The 18200-nt window shown below is 36.1% G+C and overlaps 1 protein-coding gene across 12 annotated transcripts in view; it reads right to left on the bottom strand.

The window, feature by feature from the left end:
• Positions 1 to 294: 294 nt before the first annotated feature.
• STAG2 (STAG2 cohesin complex component) overlaps positions 295 to 18200 on the bottom strand; it is a 140208-nt gene continuing 122302 nt past the window's right edge. For 7 of the 12 annotated variants that reach the window (XM_032757573.2, XM_032757569.2, XM_032757568.2 and 4 more), the window contains 6 exons: positions 15871 to 16094; positions 11971 to 12160; positions 11771 to 11881; positions 8601 to 8727; positions 7277 to 7354; positions 295 to 2207 (listed from right to left, as the gene is read on the bottom strand). In XM_032757573.2, the coding sequence (XP_032613464.1) occupies positions 2184 to 2207; positions 7277 to 7354; positions 8601 to 8727; positions 11771 to 11881; positions 11971 to 12160; positions 15871 to 16094 (754 nt within the window). In that variant the 3' untranslated portion in view covers positions 295 to 2183. The remainder of the gene's footprint in view (positions 2208 to 7276; positions 7355 to 8600; positions 8728 to 11770; positions 11882 to 11970; positions 12161 to 15870; positions 16095 to 18200) is intronic. The other 5 variants (XM_058441431.1, XM_032757577.2, XM_032757576.2 and 2 more) reach the window with 1 other exon arrangement.

The raw sequence follows: 18200 nt of genomic DNA, 5'->3' as shown, positions 1-18200 counted from the left end.
ACACAGTAGGCACTCAAATGTACCCTGTATAAACAATGTAAACATTTGTAAATGTGTTTAACTCATACCAGATGAAAAATTAAAGCAATAATGGTTACAGGTTCCTATTTTAAAGTAATAATCCAATTAGGGATTTGGTTTCATTGTAAACACATATGATTTATTAAAAATATAAACTGATGGTATTCTCTATAAATTATTCCCCAAACACATTAAAAGATGTGATAATAGATATAATTTGCAAACCATTTATAGCCACCCTACCCCTTTGAGTACAAGAGAAAACATACAACATACTGTAGGTTTATTTTTATTCAAAAAGTTACTGTCTCAAGACATAAATACAAATCAGAAAACAGTACAATTAGGACAATAGAATGTGGAGGACAACAGGTTAGAGTAATATATAAAACATTTTTAGCTGGTTGAAAACAAAGCTGTAAGAACTGCTTTCACAAAGAAGTACTCCTTTCAAGAGTGAGAAAAAAAATCAACTTAGGTTTAAAATCATATATACAGTCCTCTCAGCAGTTCTAGTTAATGCAGTGGTGTGTAAAACAACATAGGCAATACTTTTGCACAGAACAATATTTGTTGATGGAAAATCTGTTAGACAAGTCTGGATTCATTTGTTATTAACCATGACTTAATAAAATAATTGTATCATGATCTTTTTAGCTAACCTATGGTTTTTGGCTACCACAGCCCAATGCTTGATTTCTGACTAAAAACTGAAAGCCTTTTGGTATTCACCCATCTGAAGATATTCTTGTATTGCAAGCATATTAAGGCATGGAATGATTAAAATAATATACCTCAAGAACTGAGAGACGACTGACAAAAGATAGATACACATGTAATATAAGTTAATATTTTGTTTTAAACGATGTCTAGCTGCCTAAGCCTCGCAAAATGAGTTGATGTCAAAATGGCAAGTAGCCACTTTCTGTTTTAAACTAATTTATTTGTGAAAGGACATAAAATGAAGTTTAAAGCTTAGCTTTCAAAGAATATTATGGGTTATGAATTCTATTATCCCATCTAATTTACATACAGAGGAAATGTACTGTAACCTGTTAGAAGTATCTTTAACCTGAAGACTGCTTGCAAAGACAGATAGATAAAACAATATAAAATACAAATTTAAAAATCATTTTAAAGCATGAACACTCATGCTTTTCTATTTTTAAACATTGTTAAACTTTCAATATATTTCTGAAACCTCATAATTTTAAGTTGGAATTTAAAAGTAAGAAAAAACTAAACAAACTGCGCAATTATAAAATCAGCACCAATTTATATATATATATAATTTTATTTAAAATTTAGATCCCTATTCCCACACTCTAATAAGCTGTATAATTTTTGTTTAGAATTTTTCTGCAAACATACTACAATAAGCTTCTTTTATTTGGAGACAAAATACAGTGGCACTACTGGAAGGAATATCACAACATTACATTTTTATCTTAAAGGACAAGCAAACTTTCAGGGTTGATAATGGGATAAGCATGTTTGAGACTGGTTACCTTCTGGCAGTTCACTGCATCTGGATATTTCTGAAAAGTATAGAGAAGCTCTTGGATTTTAAAAATATCTTAAAATACTTTTAGATGAAAAAATTGTAAAAGTTCTGCTTATAAGTTTACTTTTCTCCACAATTACAATATTTAAAACAAAGTTTTGTTGATTGATGTTTTAAGCATTTAAATTTAGAATGCTAAAAACAATTCTATCCTACACTTTCTTCAGGGTAGGGGAATAAATACATCCTTAACATTGTTTTCTGGATGTAAACAGAAATCCAGCAGAGGTCATCATTATTTAGTACAACCAGTAAATAAATGTAAGAGAATTCATATCTGTACCAAATGCCTCTTCAGATTATTTTTTTTTTTAAAAAAAGCATGAAATAATCGATTCAAAAGCCAACTAACAGCGCATAAATAAAATATTTACTTTCTAAGAAAAACTGTAGCTTATCATCAAATTGTTTACTTGTCCTTTACTTTTATTCAGGCAAACAAAACTGCCCCTCAATGCACTTGATCTTGGTAAGCATAAGCATGTCATATTCTCCTTAGAGAAAAATCTGTACAGAATTTCACTGTATCTACCACACTTTAAAATTTCCTCTTCCACTTAGAAAATGACTTCACCACAGATTTAATTGTGTACTGGTATTAAAACATTGACACTCCAAGAACCTAATGAGAGAGAGAGAGAAAGGGGAGAAAATCTCGTTAAAAGTCATTCGTTTCTTTAAATATATCCATAAACATTACATTAATACTTTATTATGTTAAATAACATGCTAATAAAACCACTTTGAAAACTTCCCCTCTCTTCAGATGTATAATTCTAACATTAAATTGACCATGATATATGATGAAATAACATCAGGACTAATCAAGATGCTACTTACCTCACAAACATAATTAAAGTAGGAACCTTGGATTAATTATGCTTATATATACTCCTAATGTCTAGATAATGCCCTAAACATAGCCACTCAACATAGGTATTTGTTGAATGAATAAATTAATGTGCTTCTTCACATATATTTCTGGCACAAGTTCCTTGGAAAGGGGTTAAGAAAATCTTGCAAACTTGGCTATTTGTGCTGGGAAGTGGATATGGTTTTTCAAAAAGGCATTTGGAGTATGCAGACCAAAAAAAATCTAAGAACAATTCAAGTATGTACAAAGCAACAAGCTTTCTTTAGAAAATCTGGCCAAAGTGAGTGGAATAGAACTACAAATTTTAAGAAATCAAAAGGGTAAGGTAAAATCTGGGCAAAATGACTTATATTGATGCTTTCTATATACTCCAATTAAGAAAGGAATGTTAGGTAAAATCTAATAATTACTTGTCTAAAAGTAAAAGCAGATGATGAATGGAGCAACTCTCCCTTGTTCACTAAACAAGAATGGCATGTGACTGTTAGTATATATACTAAAAGTTAGGTTGTTCAATTAAAATTCTAACACTTATGCCCATTAAGTAATATTTTAGAATACTAAAATAAGCTACTAAGAACTGATATCAAAGCCAGATGTAATGAACTGAAATATGACAAACAGCTCTTACTTATAAGTTAAATCTCTTATAAGTTCTATGAACAAAAGTCATAGAACTCATATATTGTTTTGAGCTGAAGAAACTGTGTATTTTCAGATCCAGAAACAGGTATCTGATTGCAGCCTCTTTATAATGAATTATCAAGTAGTGTTTGGAATCCCAAGTAATGAAAACAAAGAGGACTCGTGCACCCAATTTCTTACCTGTCCATTCACAGTAACTACCACACTACTAATCCCTTGTCCTCTCCCCTTCCCGCATGCTTCAGGGTTCTCCTTTTTTGGTTCAAGTCAGAGTTTGGGTGGTTAGAACATTTCCACCAAAAAGACCTAGATAATGTTTAAAGGCCAATTCTTGCCATAACACTCTATGAATCTCGGTAGGAAAGGTCTGATGATGAATGAAAGTACAAAATCCTAATTAGCAATTTACTATAGAGTGTGGGATGAAGGCGAACTCAAGTTCTTTCCAGAGTGCCTGACTAGAAAGCACCCGAACACTTGAGATTCTTTTTGTTTTGTACAGACTAGGTTATAACTAGATTCTCTTACTAGAACATTAAATTAGCTCCATTACATGGAGCCCTTCTTTACAAATTTTATACTATAAATAATTCTAATAAGAGAATCTCAACACAAGAGAATGAGAGTAGTAACACTTTCTTTTCTGTGCCAACACAAACTCTGCCTGTTTCTGATGTTAACATTAATAAATACTCAAACATATTTAATATCAAACTTCAGTGTATTTTGGCAATTCTGGCAGAAAACAACTGTTATCAAAATGGTAGAAACCAATTTTGTGTCCAAATATAAAACCAGCTACACCATAAATCTAGAATTTTATGTATATGCAATACAAAATGATATGTTCAGAGTTTTTATATTACCACTCCTGGATAATGTGAAAATCATGTTTAAAAAGATATTTTTACAATTTATTTAGAACATCATGTTTAAAAATTAAGTGTTTAAAAAGATATTTTTATGATTTATTTAGTAAAAAACTAAAGTATCTACACTAGGGTGCTTTGAGTTACTTCCCTTAGAATTGGAGAATCTCAGAACTGGACATTAAAGAATTTAAATCCCAATTTTGCTACTGTTTTGATGACTCCGTTATTATGGGCTTCAGTAAGAACAGATGTGGGGTATTGTATAAAGGCAAACAGAATTTTACATTCAAAATTTTCCATTATTCCATTTCTTAAGTTATGGTTAAGACAGTATGGAGTATAGTTTAGTGTATATTTAAGAAATAAACTGTTAACTTTAAAAAAAAATTACATGGTCAAAGACTTCTAAAGATACCTAAGCCTTTAAAGATTATTGAGCATTCAGTTATGTGACTGCTGCCATCATGTGGTAATGCTATAAAACTACAGTTATAAGTACACGTGCTCATTTTCCTAGTTTTTGTAGCAGAAGCAGCTAAACTATTATCAAATTAAGAATAAATAAAAGCCCCTCAGTTGTAACATTCAACATACATGAGAATGCTATAAAATCACTATAAATAAAAAAATACTATTAGGCCCCTACTCTTCTCTAAATGTTAAATGTCAAAAATAGATACACATAGTTAATATTGCTGTTTCATTATTTTAGTAATCTGAAGAACACCTTTTTGCAAATCTAGTATGTAACTAAGAAAACAAATGTTAAAAGTTCTCCTGACATTAGACAAATACATTAAAAAATGGTGATCCTAACTGCCCATATTAATTTTGATCATAGTTAACCATTTCAATTTCTTAATTACTTTTGTTGGTGTTTCATCCAAATGGGGATTTTAGTTTTGGGAAGCACAACAGTAGAGACAGCATGAGATTATTAAATCAAAAGGAACTGGCATCAAATTACTACTCGGACAATTGCTAACTGTATAACTGAGCAAAGTCACTAAATGACCTCTTCAGTCTCAGCTTGCTACGGTATGAAAGTGGAAATTCCCATTACCTTTCTCACAAGGTTGCTGAGAGGATCAAAATAAATCATACCTAGCATAGTGTCTGTCACCCAAGCTCTCAGCTACTACCTTCCATACTTTTCATTTCAAAGTGATAGCCAAGGTGCACTAGAATATGAATTCCTTAAGGACAGGGAGTGTCTTATTCACTTTAGCACCAACTTCTGATGTAATAAATTGTTGAATAAATGCATTTCATCACACTGCTTGAAAATACTCCTTTACCCCTCATCACAATCACTACCTTCATGTTTTATTTAACAAACTAAGATGATACATACTGTTAGATTAATTATCAAGAAAACCATAAACTTCAGTGTGCAGTTAAACTATAGACTTGTGAGTGGGATAGGTCACTTAGGTACTATAAAGTCTTGCTACTCAAAGTATGGTTTGCAGACCTGAAGCACTGACAGCATTTGTTAGCAGTGCAGAATCCCAGGCCACACTTAAGACCAATTGAAGCAGATTCTACTTTTTTTTTTTTTTTTGAGACAGGGTCTCAGCTCTGTCACCCAGGCTGGAGTGCAGTATTGTGAACACAGCTCACTGCAGCCTCAACCTCCTGGGCTCAAGCAATCCTCCCACCTCATCCTCCTGAGTAGCTGGGACTGCAGGTACACATCACCATGCCCAGCTAATTTTTTTAGTTTTTGTAAAGATGGGGTCTCACTGTGTTGCCCAAGCTGGTCTCAAGCTCTTGGGCTCAAACAATCCTCCCACCTTGGCCTCCCAAAGTGTTGGGATTACAGGCATAAGCCACTGAGCCTGGCCCCCTGGCCTTATTAATAAACATGTTAGTGTGAATTAGTTTGTCAAAATAGTTCTAAAAGCTATCTGAAAGCAGATTATGAGGTAGGAGAGGGCAAGGTGGGAATGGTAGAAATTGTACATAGAAGGCAGGCCTTTGAGGATGGTATAACCATCACCTGAGGCAGTAGGTGTGAAGAACGAGGAACATAAAATGGGTAGATACTAAAAAGGGAGATGGCAGGGCATTTAAATAATTTATTCTTTTGACAAAACTAAATATCTACTGTGCTGGGCAGAACTAAAAATGAATAACATCATCACTGCCTCAGGGAGTTCAGCCTAGTGAAGGACCAGGGCATGTAATATCCTATCTCACTACACAAGTCTGGTAATTATTACAATAAAGTGTGTACAAAGAGTTAAAGAAGGAGAGAAAAAAAAATCTGTGGAAGTCAGCAAAAATTCCACAGGTAATGTCAGAATTAGTATCAAAGAAAGACTTTACTAGGAGGAAAAATAAAGGGGAATTTCTGGCAGAAAAAAGTTTATACGAAGTTATGGAGTCAGGAAAGAGCATAGTGTATCTGAGAGGAACTACAAGATTTGATATGGCTAGAGCATAGAATACATGTAAGGAAAAGGCCAAGGTTAAGGTGGCAAGGGAAACAGATCATAAAAGGCTTTGTTTGCTAGGCTGAGGAGCTAGAATTTTCTTCCTAATGGCAATGGGGGGGGGGGGAATCAATGAAAGACTTAGAACGATAAGTGAGAGTATCAGATCTGCATTTTTAGAAAGATGACCCCACAAGAGATATAAAGGAGCAGTGGGACTGCAATATCAGCTTAAAGGCTTTGCAACAGCCCATGTGAAAACTGAGGAGGACCCGAATCAAGGCACTGTCAAGGAGAATATGGCACAGGGTACTGATCTAAGAGGTACTTAAGAAAAAGAACTGACAAAGCCCAATAATAACCAATTAAGGATGGTGGGAGTGGTAACTGACTCTCATCCTAGATAGCTAGATACCCTTCTCTTCATTATCAAAGCCTTTTTTCAAGTTCTCATTATTTTTCACCATGCCTTTATATTACGTCCCTCATTCATCCTGTCCCATCCATAAATGTCAAGGAAATCTTTCTGAAACACAATTCTGATCATGCCATTACCTTACTTAAAATCCTTCAATGGGCAACCCACTGAATAACAGTACAAACCTGGAAGAACAGTCCAAATTTCTTAATATTCAAGTCCCAGTCAGCCAGGATTCAAAAGTACTTTTCTAATCTGTCAACGACACTATTGCAACACTCTCTTCTTCCCCTCCCACTGAAATCCTGCCTGCCTGCCTCTTTTTCTCACGTCCAACTGTTTTCATCTATTCTCAGTATGCTGCCCCAGGTTTTCAACCTCAAACTGAAAGACTGCCTATACTTCTGATTTTGCAATCCTGGGGTACATTTAAATTAAACCTACTGATTCATCCATAATTGAAGCTGGATCAAAGAAATCAGGCTTCAGTTCTGTTCTCTCTCGTCTGTTCTTTGATGGTGGCTAAAGGAAAAAAGGAAATAAGTTGACATTAGCTATATCTACAAACCAGATAGTAACTGAAAATATCCAAGTTCTTCACATGGATGGCCTATGTGATTGCAAGTGTACCTGACACGATATTTTTTAAACTCATGGAAAACTATCCGCCGAGTGTGGTGGCTCACGCCTGTACTCCCAGCACTTTGGGAGGCCGAGGCGGGTGGATCACGAGGTCAGGAGATCGAGACCATCCTGGCTAACACGGTGAAACCCGGCCTCTACTAAAAATACAAAAAATTATCCAGGCATGGTGGCGGGTGCCTGCAGTCCCAGCTACTCGGGAGGCTGAGGCAGGAGAATGGCATGAACCCGGGAGGTGGAGCTTGCAGTGAGCTGAGATCGTGCCACTGCACTCCAGTCTGGGCAACAGAGCAAGACTCCATCTCAAAAAAAAAACAAAAACAAAAACAAAAACTCATGGAAAATTATCCTAAGATACAAAACCCAGAAAACTCACTTTTCATTTTACTTTAAAAATCACATTCCTTTTGAGGCACCAAATTATACCATTCTAAAAATTTAATTATTTAAGAATAATACACAGTATACTAAAAATAATCATAAGACTTGACTTGTAAGTATCAACTTTACTGTTTGCTAGTTTTGCCTCTTTGGAGAGAGTAAGCTTCAATATCCTCAATCCTTTCAACGTACTTCACAAAGTTTAATGAGATACGTAGCAAGATGAAATACATAAAACCATTTTGTATACGATCAATCCTAATCACATATTTAATTATTAATAAAGAATACACTCCTACCTGTATTTAACTTCCTTCCAAGTTTAAGTAATTTTACTTCATTATCTGATACGGAATTTGTCTCAACAAGTAGTATTAATATATTGTTTTGATAATGGTATACTTTTATACTAACTCATATTTTTTAAAATGCATAATTAAATAACAATTGATTTTCATAGTCAAATTAGTATTAATCAAAATATACCCTTTAAACCTATATATTCCTAAATTAATCTCAGAAGCAAACAGACAATTGTTATCACCTTAATCTAGGATCTACCACCTTCACCAACCTTACTCTTCTAAATCCCTTCCCATACATCTAAACGCCTGCCAACTATTTTATTTAATATTTTTGCAAAACTTACTTCTCTTGGTAAGTATTTCTCTACTCTAATAAATATCCAACATAATTTTCAAAAGATCTAAATTGAAAATCTTACAGAAATCATTAAGTTTCTTACCAAATCTATATCCATGGTGTCAAAATCCATTCCCTCATTAAGATCCTCAATCCTCCCTTCTGAGGACATCATAACATCTTCAACAATTGGCTCTTCATCATCTTCCATTAGGCTTGTGCCACGCCGACTAGAGAAATATAAAACAAAGTCAAGATCTGAACTAATGTCATGACTATTAATATCTAGGCAGCAGTATGTGGCTCTCTATATTCAAGTATAATGGAAAATGATGGAATTAAAGGTCAGGGAGAATGATTAGGCATTGATTATGTCATCAATGATATCAAAACCCAATGTTTACTTGTCTAAAAATGCTAAGGAGTTACGTTTATTCTACATTACTTCAGTACATTTAGCTTTATAGTTCTGATATCCCATATACAAGGTTCAATGAGAATTTCCCAGATGGGAACATACAAGATACCTCAAATCCTTTTTGAAAGTAGGCAGGGTACAAATTAATAAACAAACATAAAACAGAGACCAAAAAAATGACATTTTCAGAAAACATATATTTTCATCAGTATATAATGCTAATTTTACCCATCATCACTCCCTCATTCATTCAGTACCTAATGTGTACCAGGCATGCACACACTCACTCACACAATGCCTGCTATGTGACAGGCTTCTACTGTGTCCTATGGATGTTAAAAAAAAAAAAAAAAAGATGAATAAGACTAAGACATGATTCCTGCCCTCAAGGAGCTTACAGTCTACCATGGCAAACAGAGATAAACAATTATGACAAAATGTGATAAATATTATAAGGAAACTATGCATCAAGTGTTGTAAGGACATACTAAAATAAGGGATTAATTCTGCCTCAGGAAGAAATGATGAACACTCATGCTGAAACTCAGATTCATGTGCCCTATAAAACTCAAAACTAAGACATATATAGAAATTTAAAATTAAAAACTAAGACCAAAAGTTATATATGTTATTACATAATTATGGGGAATAAATTAAGTTCACAAATTAGCCCAGATCAGCATAAAGTAGCCAACATAATAGTGAAACTAAGTAGGACTTGTTTTTCCCTAGTTTGGCCAACATTACCTTCTTTTCTCATCCAAAGACACTCCCACAGTCAAGAAAGTTGCCAAAACCCCAGCAATTATTTACCGAATGCTTACAATTTACACAATACTATGCTGGTTCTTAAAAGATACAAAGATAACAAGATACGATGTCTGATCCATGTTACCTGGACAAATATGTTTATAATGGTCCTTACTTCCTAACAATTCTGGGTAGAAAGACAATTTTACTATATTTTGTGGAGGCAACCGTGAAGGGAATATATGTGCTGTATGAACTATGTGACAGAAAATCAGAAAGCCGTTCTGCATTTTGCTTGAAGTACAAGGAAGATATATGTGATACAAGCTATGAAAAATAAGAAAGAAAATTTGGAAGTATTTTTAGTTATAGGGCAGATACCATTATAGAAAAATCATTGTAAGATGAAAATGCTTTAGAGTCCCATGCAATAGATGACTTATGGTATAACCACCAAAGAATCCTCTGGTAATAGTTATTTAACTGAGATAATTTTTTGTAGTTGCCGGGAGGCGGGGGAGTTAACTATAATTGGGAATTAAAATGGTACTCAGTAGTGACATGCTATATAGGATCTTAGGAACTGGTGTAATGTTTTATGGGGAGAGATATAGACCAAATGATTGCAGGGCAGAATTCTGGAATATATGGACCGGTGACTAGTTGGAAGCCAAGAAATTAGTTGTAGGATCCAGCATAAAATAAGAACTTATATTAAAAGGAATGTGGTCACAGAAACAGACAAAAGGGGATAGAACTATGTGATAATATAGATGATGACCATATTAACCAGGATCAGAATCTATATGTGTAATAGAGTATACCTTGTGTCTCTAGAGGTTAAGACCACTATGGAGATAACTAAAGTGAATTTATGCAGGCCACCACTCATAGTAAATGATCATTTTGTAAGAAAAACAGGTAAAATTCTTAACATCTAAAAACCAACAAGACAGAACAAAATATAAATTAAAAAAAGAGGGTAACAACTACTATCTCCCAATAGTAAAACATACACCACTTCATAAATACAATGCTTTCAAACTCAAAAACTTAATCATAATCATCACACTTTTCCCTGTATACCAATCAAGACATTTAAAAAAATTATCTAAAGACTGCTTGTCTGCCATTTCTTTTAGAGCCAAAGCTAATGAAGATTTTAGAAAGATTTATAAAGTTATCATACATAATCCAGTAAAAACAAAGTATTTAAAAGATAAACTTCATTTTTTTAGCATTGAACATTTATTCATTCAATGAACATTTACTTAGCACCTTTTACGTGCCAAGCACTGACAGGCAATGAATGTGGTCCCTGCCCTTGAGGAGCTCACAGTCTAGACAAACGGGACAAACTCATAAACAAATATTTACAATACAATGTGGCAAGTGCTATAAGAAATATGGATATACATAATGTTATGGGAGCATAGATGACCAAAGCTTCAGTTACAGGTGACACCTGAGCTTGTTCTTTTATCATGATTTTACCAGCTGCCAGGGAATAGGAAATGATACTAACACGTGTCAGGGGCTATATTTTGAAACATCTTGCATGCCATGAGCTAAGGAAGTTGGGAGTCTATCCAGCAGGCAATGGGGAGCCACAGAAAGGTTTTAAGTAAGAGTTACATGGTAAGATTTTTATTCTAGAATAGTAATTCTTGATGGTGGTGTGAATGATGGAGTGGGGGGTGAAGGGAGAGGTTTGGTGAGAAGATAAATGGGAGATTTGAGGGAAGAAAACCAGTTAGAAAGCTAATACAATAGTTCAGGTGAGAGATGAGGGCCTGAACTAAGTTGGGAAAATCAATTAGGATGTAACAGAACTGTATTTTTAATGCTGTGTACCAAAATAAACAAGGATTGATATTTAAACTTTTCCAACAGATCAACCTAAGATTGGTCCTTTGGCTAACTAGGTAGTATTTTAATTAAAATATTTTGTTTTTCTGTTGGAAAGACCAATTTTTAGTTCCTTGATTATTTCAGCTTAAGTTACTCTAAAGAGTTTGCTGAAATTTTTAGATAAGGCACACATTAAAATGTTAAAATGAATTAGTGAACTTCCTAGACTCAGACAATAAGGCACTCTCACTTACATGGCATGCTGAAGATTAGTTCGCAGTTTAACATAGCTCATTGCTGCTCTCTCCTGCTGTTGCCTTGCTTCCTCTTGTTGTCTTTGAGCTAACATCCATGTTACCTGCGTGCTTCAAGGAGAATTTTATTCTTCTTTTAACTTAACTTTTTCTATGTAATTAATAAAGTTATAGTACAGAAAATGATCAAATGTACTTACTTATAATCAAGAGGTGTTTGATGATGTTCAGTCTGCATTGGATAAACACTCATGAAGCTATCCTCAGGCCGTAATCTTTTGGGCTCTCTCATAATAGTGGAGGTGAGTTGTGGTGTCTGCATCATAACAGGGGTGTGCAGTGTTTGTTCTCTGCTTAACCACATACTGTCACTACTACTACTTTCTTCAGCTGGAAAAGAAAATTAACGACGAGGTTTAGTCACTAATTTTGACTATTCAGATGTCTAATACAACCTGTTCAGGTCAATAAACATCTGTTGATTTCCACAAGCAAGTCACAGGAACAGGGGGACACAAACCTATGTAAGGGTCAGTCCCTGACCTGGCCTTAGAGTCTAGTTGTAGACACAAAACAACCAGGCAATTAAAATACAGTGTGGTAAATGCAAGGAGAGAGAGAAGTATAAGGGGAATGGGGGCAGTGAAAGGGGTCAGAGCCAGCTATCCAGAAGCAACTTCTAACTAGAGTAGGTATCAGGTGGGCTAGAAAGGCTTTTTATTCTAGGCAGGGAGAAGTACATAAAGCAAGAACACTAGGGCAGGAAACAAGGACTAAACCTTTTTTTTTCCTTTTTTTTTTTTTTTGAGACAGACTCTCACTCTGTCACCCAGGCTGGAGTGCAGTGGCGCAATCTTGGCTCACCTCCACCTCCTGGGTTCAATCAATTCTCCTGCCTCAGCCTCCCAAGTAGCTTAGATTACAGGAATGCATTACCATGTCTGGCTAATTTTTGTATTTTTAGTAGAGACAGGGTTTCAGCATGTTGGCTAGGCTGGTCTTGAATTCCTGGCCTCAAGTGAGCTGCCTGCCTTGGCCTCCTATAGCGCTGGGATTACAAGTCCGAGACATCGCATCCAGTCGACTGAACCCTATTAATCTGCTGATATTTGACCTACAAAAAGGGCAATTTCATATAGTTCAAAACTAACAGTTTGCTACTCCTGGGGCATAAAGATTGAAAGGGTAGCAAAAGACACGGCTGGATAAAGAAGCAGGAATCAAATTGTGGAAAATCTTGTGAGCTCTGCGCTAAGGTAACAGGGAACTGCTGCTGAAGGTTTTAAGGTAGGGAAGCAATTTGGTGAGTTACATGTTTTAGTCAATGTGGTGGCAGTGTGGGGAGTGAACTTAAAAACAGAATACCGATGAGCAAACAGACCAGTTAAGAGGCTAATTGTGTGGCCTAGGTGAGTGAGACATGGCAACAGGGATGGAAGTAATAGAAGACTGGTTCCCAATCTATGGGATACAGACCACTGAGCAGGTAGTAAGAGCAACTGCAAGGGGGCCACAAATCTATACGAATATTAAGCACTGGACGAAAAAGAAAAAAGGTTTCACACCTGCAAAAGCTACTTTTTTCAAATGTCTGTAAATGTTGCCATAATTAGTAAGTCAAATTTGTGTACAATTGTTACTGAATTAATAGTAATTTTTAAAATCACTGACCTGGGAGAAAAAAATTGATAGCACTTTGTGACTGTGAATTTAGAAGAAAACTATTTCATTAGAAGATTATACGTATGAGGCCAGACGTAGTGGCTCACACCTGTAATCCCAGCACTTTGGGAGGCTGAGACAGGTGGATCACAAGGTCAGGAGTTCGAGCCTGGCAACGATGGTGAAACCCCATCTCTACTAAAAATACAAAAATTAGCCAGGTGCTGTGGCAGGCGCCTGTAATCCCAGCTACTCGGGAGGCTGAGGCAGGAGAATCGCTTGAACCTGGGAGGCGGAGGTTGCAGTGAGCTCAGATCACACCACTGCACTCCAGCCTCGGCAACAGAGCAAGACTCCATCTCAAAAGGCTAGGGCTATGGTCACCTGTATCCAGATTTGGGGAGGTCGAGGGGGCAGATCACCTGAGGTCAGGATTCGAGACCAGCCTGACCAACATGGAGAACGGGAGGCTGAGGTAGGAGAATCGCTTGAATAAGGGAGGGGGAGGTTGCGGTGAGCCAACATCACACCATTGCACTCCAGCCTGGGGAAAAAGAGCAAAACTCCATCAAAAAAAAAAAAAAAAAAGATTATACATATTTGCAAATGTGTGTAAGGTTTTAAGGAATAAGAGTGGAAAGAAAATGCATGAATAGCTAATATTCTAATAATAGATTAAACATAAACTCCACATTTTGCCATATAATTACATCAGCCTTTAAGTTCTACTGCATTCAGGCTCCAATACTGTCTTCAAAATAGCATTGACTTGGCCAACCTATCAGTATTCATACTTCCTTCTTTTAACTTATTAATGCCTCAATTTCTATGGTTCTCCCCAAAAACCTGAATGAGAGCATTGACTCTTCCTGTAAAAACTGAAGTAACTGGTTTAATAATCTATTTGTAAAATGTGATATAAATACCAATTCATGTGTTTCCATGAGGTCTAAAAATAAAAAAAGAGAGATTTCTGTAATATAAACACCCATTCATGTGTTTCCATGAGGTCTAAAAAAAACAGAGAGAGAGATTTGATGGCCCAGCACACACCTGTAACTATTAACTACTAGTTCAGATGATAAAAACTTTCAAAAATTTAGTGATATGAGAAAACATCTTTTAATTTGATAACATTTTGTTTTTTAAAAAACAGAAAAGTTTCTTTTAACTTATAAACCATCAGCCCTAACTACTTTAACTGGTCCAGGGTAATAAAAGAGATACCCCCATCAACTGTGATGTTGGGACTATATAACTAACCAGTGTAAAATTGTACAAGTTAGAAATATAAGGTTATGCCTTTATACTACTGGACAAAAGATACTAAAATTCATAGGACAATCAAGTTTTAAACACTGAGCACTTGATCATAAATGAAAGCTGATGAGTTATGTGGCAATTTAAAAATATGGGCCCAAAATTCTTTGACATTCCTCACATTAAGAGGTGGAGAATTATGTCCTCTCCCCTAGAATCTCTGTGATTGCTTGGCCAATAGAATATGGCAGAAATTACACTATGCTAGTTTTTGGGCCCAGGCCTTAAGAAATTGGCAGCTTCCACTTCCGGTCTTTTGGGACACTTGCTCTTGGAGCCTAGTGATATGCTGACATGGAGAAGTCACACGTTGGTGTTCTGGCAGACAGTACAACTGAGGTCCCAAATGACAGCCAGCATCAGATATGTAAGTGAAGATGCCTCTGGTATGATTTCAGCTACCAGCCTTTGAGCCTTCCTAGCTGAGGTACCAGATACCATGATCCTGGCTATGTCCTAAGTTTTGAGGTAGTTTGCTATTCAACAATAATAACTGGGACGAATTTTGACAACTATGCTAATTTGTTTAATAATTCCTAAGAAAAAGAAAAAAGTCCCCAGGCCCATTTTGAACCAACTCTGGAGTGCTAGGAGTCTAAGAGCTTCAAGTGTCATAATGCATTCCTACCTCTAATATAATAGCACTCTATTTCTATGAAGTTCTTCATGATTAACGGCCTCTTCATAGAAATTCAGAAGTTGCAACCTCTCTGAATCTGTTGTTCCACTTTAACTAGATGATCTGATCTCTTGGGTAATAACTAGCTCTGTAATACTGAGTCCATTTCCCTATGCATACAGTGTAGCACAGATTTTAAAAAGCAGGCACTCTAGAGTGAAACTGCATGGCTCTCCTATTTAATAACTGTGTGACATGAGTATGTCACTTAACCTCTCTGTGCTAAGTACTGTCATCTGAAAAATGAAGATGTACCCAAAAAGTTGTGAGAACTGAGTTTATGTATCTAAAATGCTTACAACAGCACGTTTACACACAACGAACACATTTTATAAGCTATTATTGAACACATCTCAAATACAACATAAGGTGAACCTTAATGACAATTCAGTTAGTAAACATTAGGGATAAATATAAAGAGAATACATTATATCCTTACTGAGTGAAAGCTGCATGCCCTCAACCACTTTCCGTTTTCCTGTAGATGGTTTTGATTTTTTACTCCGCACTGTTGACCCCCGGCTGCTGATTCCACTAATGACTGACATGGTGTCATCATCACCACCAGCTAGCAAAGAATTTCTGTAAGACATCAGTGGAAGCCACACATCCTCTCTTCGGAGTGACATCTGAAAAGTCATGAACTTTTCCAAGTAAACATACCTTGAAAAGAAATCGAAACTGTTAGCTTTGATACAGAAATCTGCCGGTTATATTAACTCATAGTTGTGCGAGCATGGGCATATTACTTCACTACTCAAACTCAGCCTTACAGGACATTAATGAACAACGTTGTCTCTGCCAAGATTTTCACATCAAATGAAATAATTCAGAGCATTCAGTTTAACATTTGCTGAGTACCTATTATGTCCCAGGCACTATGGATAGATACAAAGATGGATATGATATGATACCTACCTGCAAAAAAGTTTCAGCCTGATGGAAATCATAAATCTACCCTTGGATCCAAGTATCTCAAGGCTTATATGTAATTTTGCAATCAAAATTCAACTAACGTTCATGTGACGACTATGTGCTAGATATTTTTTTTTCCCCTCAGGTTCTTTAACTATTCTTACAATTCTATGAGGGAAATGTTTTCCCAATTTTACAGGTGATGAAAGAAAGGATAATAAAAATTAAGAAGTAATCCCACAGTAATAAAAATGAGTAGGCAGCATAACTATGATTCAAGTCCAAGGCTCTGACACCAAGAGTTCTATAAGGCTAAATTATGCTTCAAATAAAGACAATTATTTGTCAATTAACTGTAAAGTGCAATTCAAATATTTGCTGTCATTGTAATGACTGATTTCTATCAATTCAGATTCACCAGTGTGAACAGCATTAAAGAGAATAGGAGAAATGAATTACAAAGCATACTGCTTTGTTCGCTGTTCAGTATGCCTTTCTCTTTTTTTTTTTTGAGACAGAGTCTCACTCTGTCATCAAGGCTGTAGTGCAGTGGTGCCATCTCGGCTCACTGCAACTCCGTCTCCCAGGTTCAAGCAATTCTCCTGCCTCAGCCTCCTGAGTAGCTGGGATTATAGGTGCACACCACCACGCCTGGCTAACTTTTGCATTTTTTGTAGAGACAGGGTTTCACCATGTTGGCCAGATTGCTCTCCAACTCTCTGCCCGCCTTGACCTCCCAAAATGCTGGGATTACAGGTGTGAGCCACGGCGCCCAACTCCCAGTATGTCTTTCTGTATTACAATACACTTCAGTCATATATAGTAATACAGTACTCCTCCAAGCGTGGCCTGTGAACTGGCTACCACTCCAAAAACTGTTAAGTTTGCAACAAGATACAAAGCTCGAGCCAAAATATACTCACTGGCAGACAGATTTACAATTATGTACCCACCACATACCTAAATAGGACATTACAGATAAGTAGCCTGCACTAAAGCTATCCCCATTTTGCTTCCTCCTCGTGCCCAGAGGCTACCACTACTTATCACCCCCATGCACATTTTGTACATTCAATACATAGTTGTCTGTAAACATCATAGTACAGTTTTGTACTTTGCTCTTTGTACTCAATGAAATCCAGCCATTTTTACTGTTGTATGGTATTCCATTATATATCAATCTATTGATCCATTTTCAGTTGATGGATGTTTAGGTTATTTTGAGTTTTTCCACTATTTCAAACAATCCAACAGCCATCATTCTTTTATCGGTCTCCTTGTGCATGTATTCAGGAGTTTCTGTGGGGTATCTACTTATGAATGAAATTACTGGATCATGAGGTAGAGAGAATCTTAAACTTTACTAGGCATTGCCAAAGAGCTCCACAAAATGGTCTTGTACTGTCACCAACAATGTATAAAGGGCTCTGCTGCCTCACATCCTTAGCAATATTTGACACTATCAGACTTCTTAATTTTTCCTAATGTGCTAGGTGAGAAATGGTATTTCATTGTTTTAATTTTTATTTCTCTGATTAATACTGCTTATGCAATTTTAACTGAGATAAATTTATATACAATAGAACACACAAAACTAAGAGCACAGTTGTATCGGTTTTATAACTGAACATAGACCTATGTGACCCACATGCCTAACAAGATACAGAACTTGGCAGGGCACAGTGGTTCACATCTGTAATCCCAGCACTTTGCGAGGCCAAGGTGGGCAGATCACCTGAGGTCAGGAGTTTTGAGACTAGCGTGGCCAACGTGGTGAAACTCTGTCTCTACTAAAAATACAAAATTAGCCGGGCATGGTGGTGCACGCCTGTAATCCCACCTATGCAGGAAGCT

Source organism: Hylobates moloch, unplaced genomic scaffold, assembly GCF_009828535.3.
Source record: "Hylobates moloch isolate HMO894 unplaced genomic scaffold, HMol_V3 SCAFFOLD_7, whole genome shotgun sequence".
Lineage (NCBI taxonomy): Eukaryota > Metazoa > Chordata > Mammalia > Primates > Hylobatidae > Hylobates > Hylobates moloch.
The sequence above is the reverse complement of the archived record's forward strand: the minus strand, read 5'-3'. Positions and strand labels throughout refer to the sequence as shown.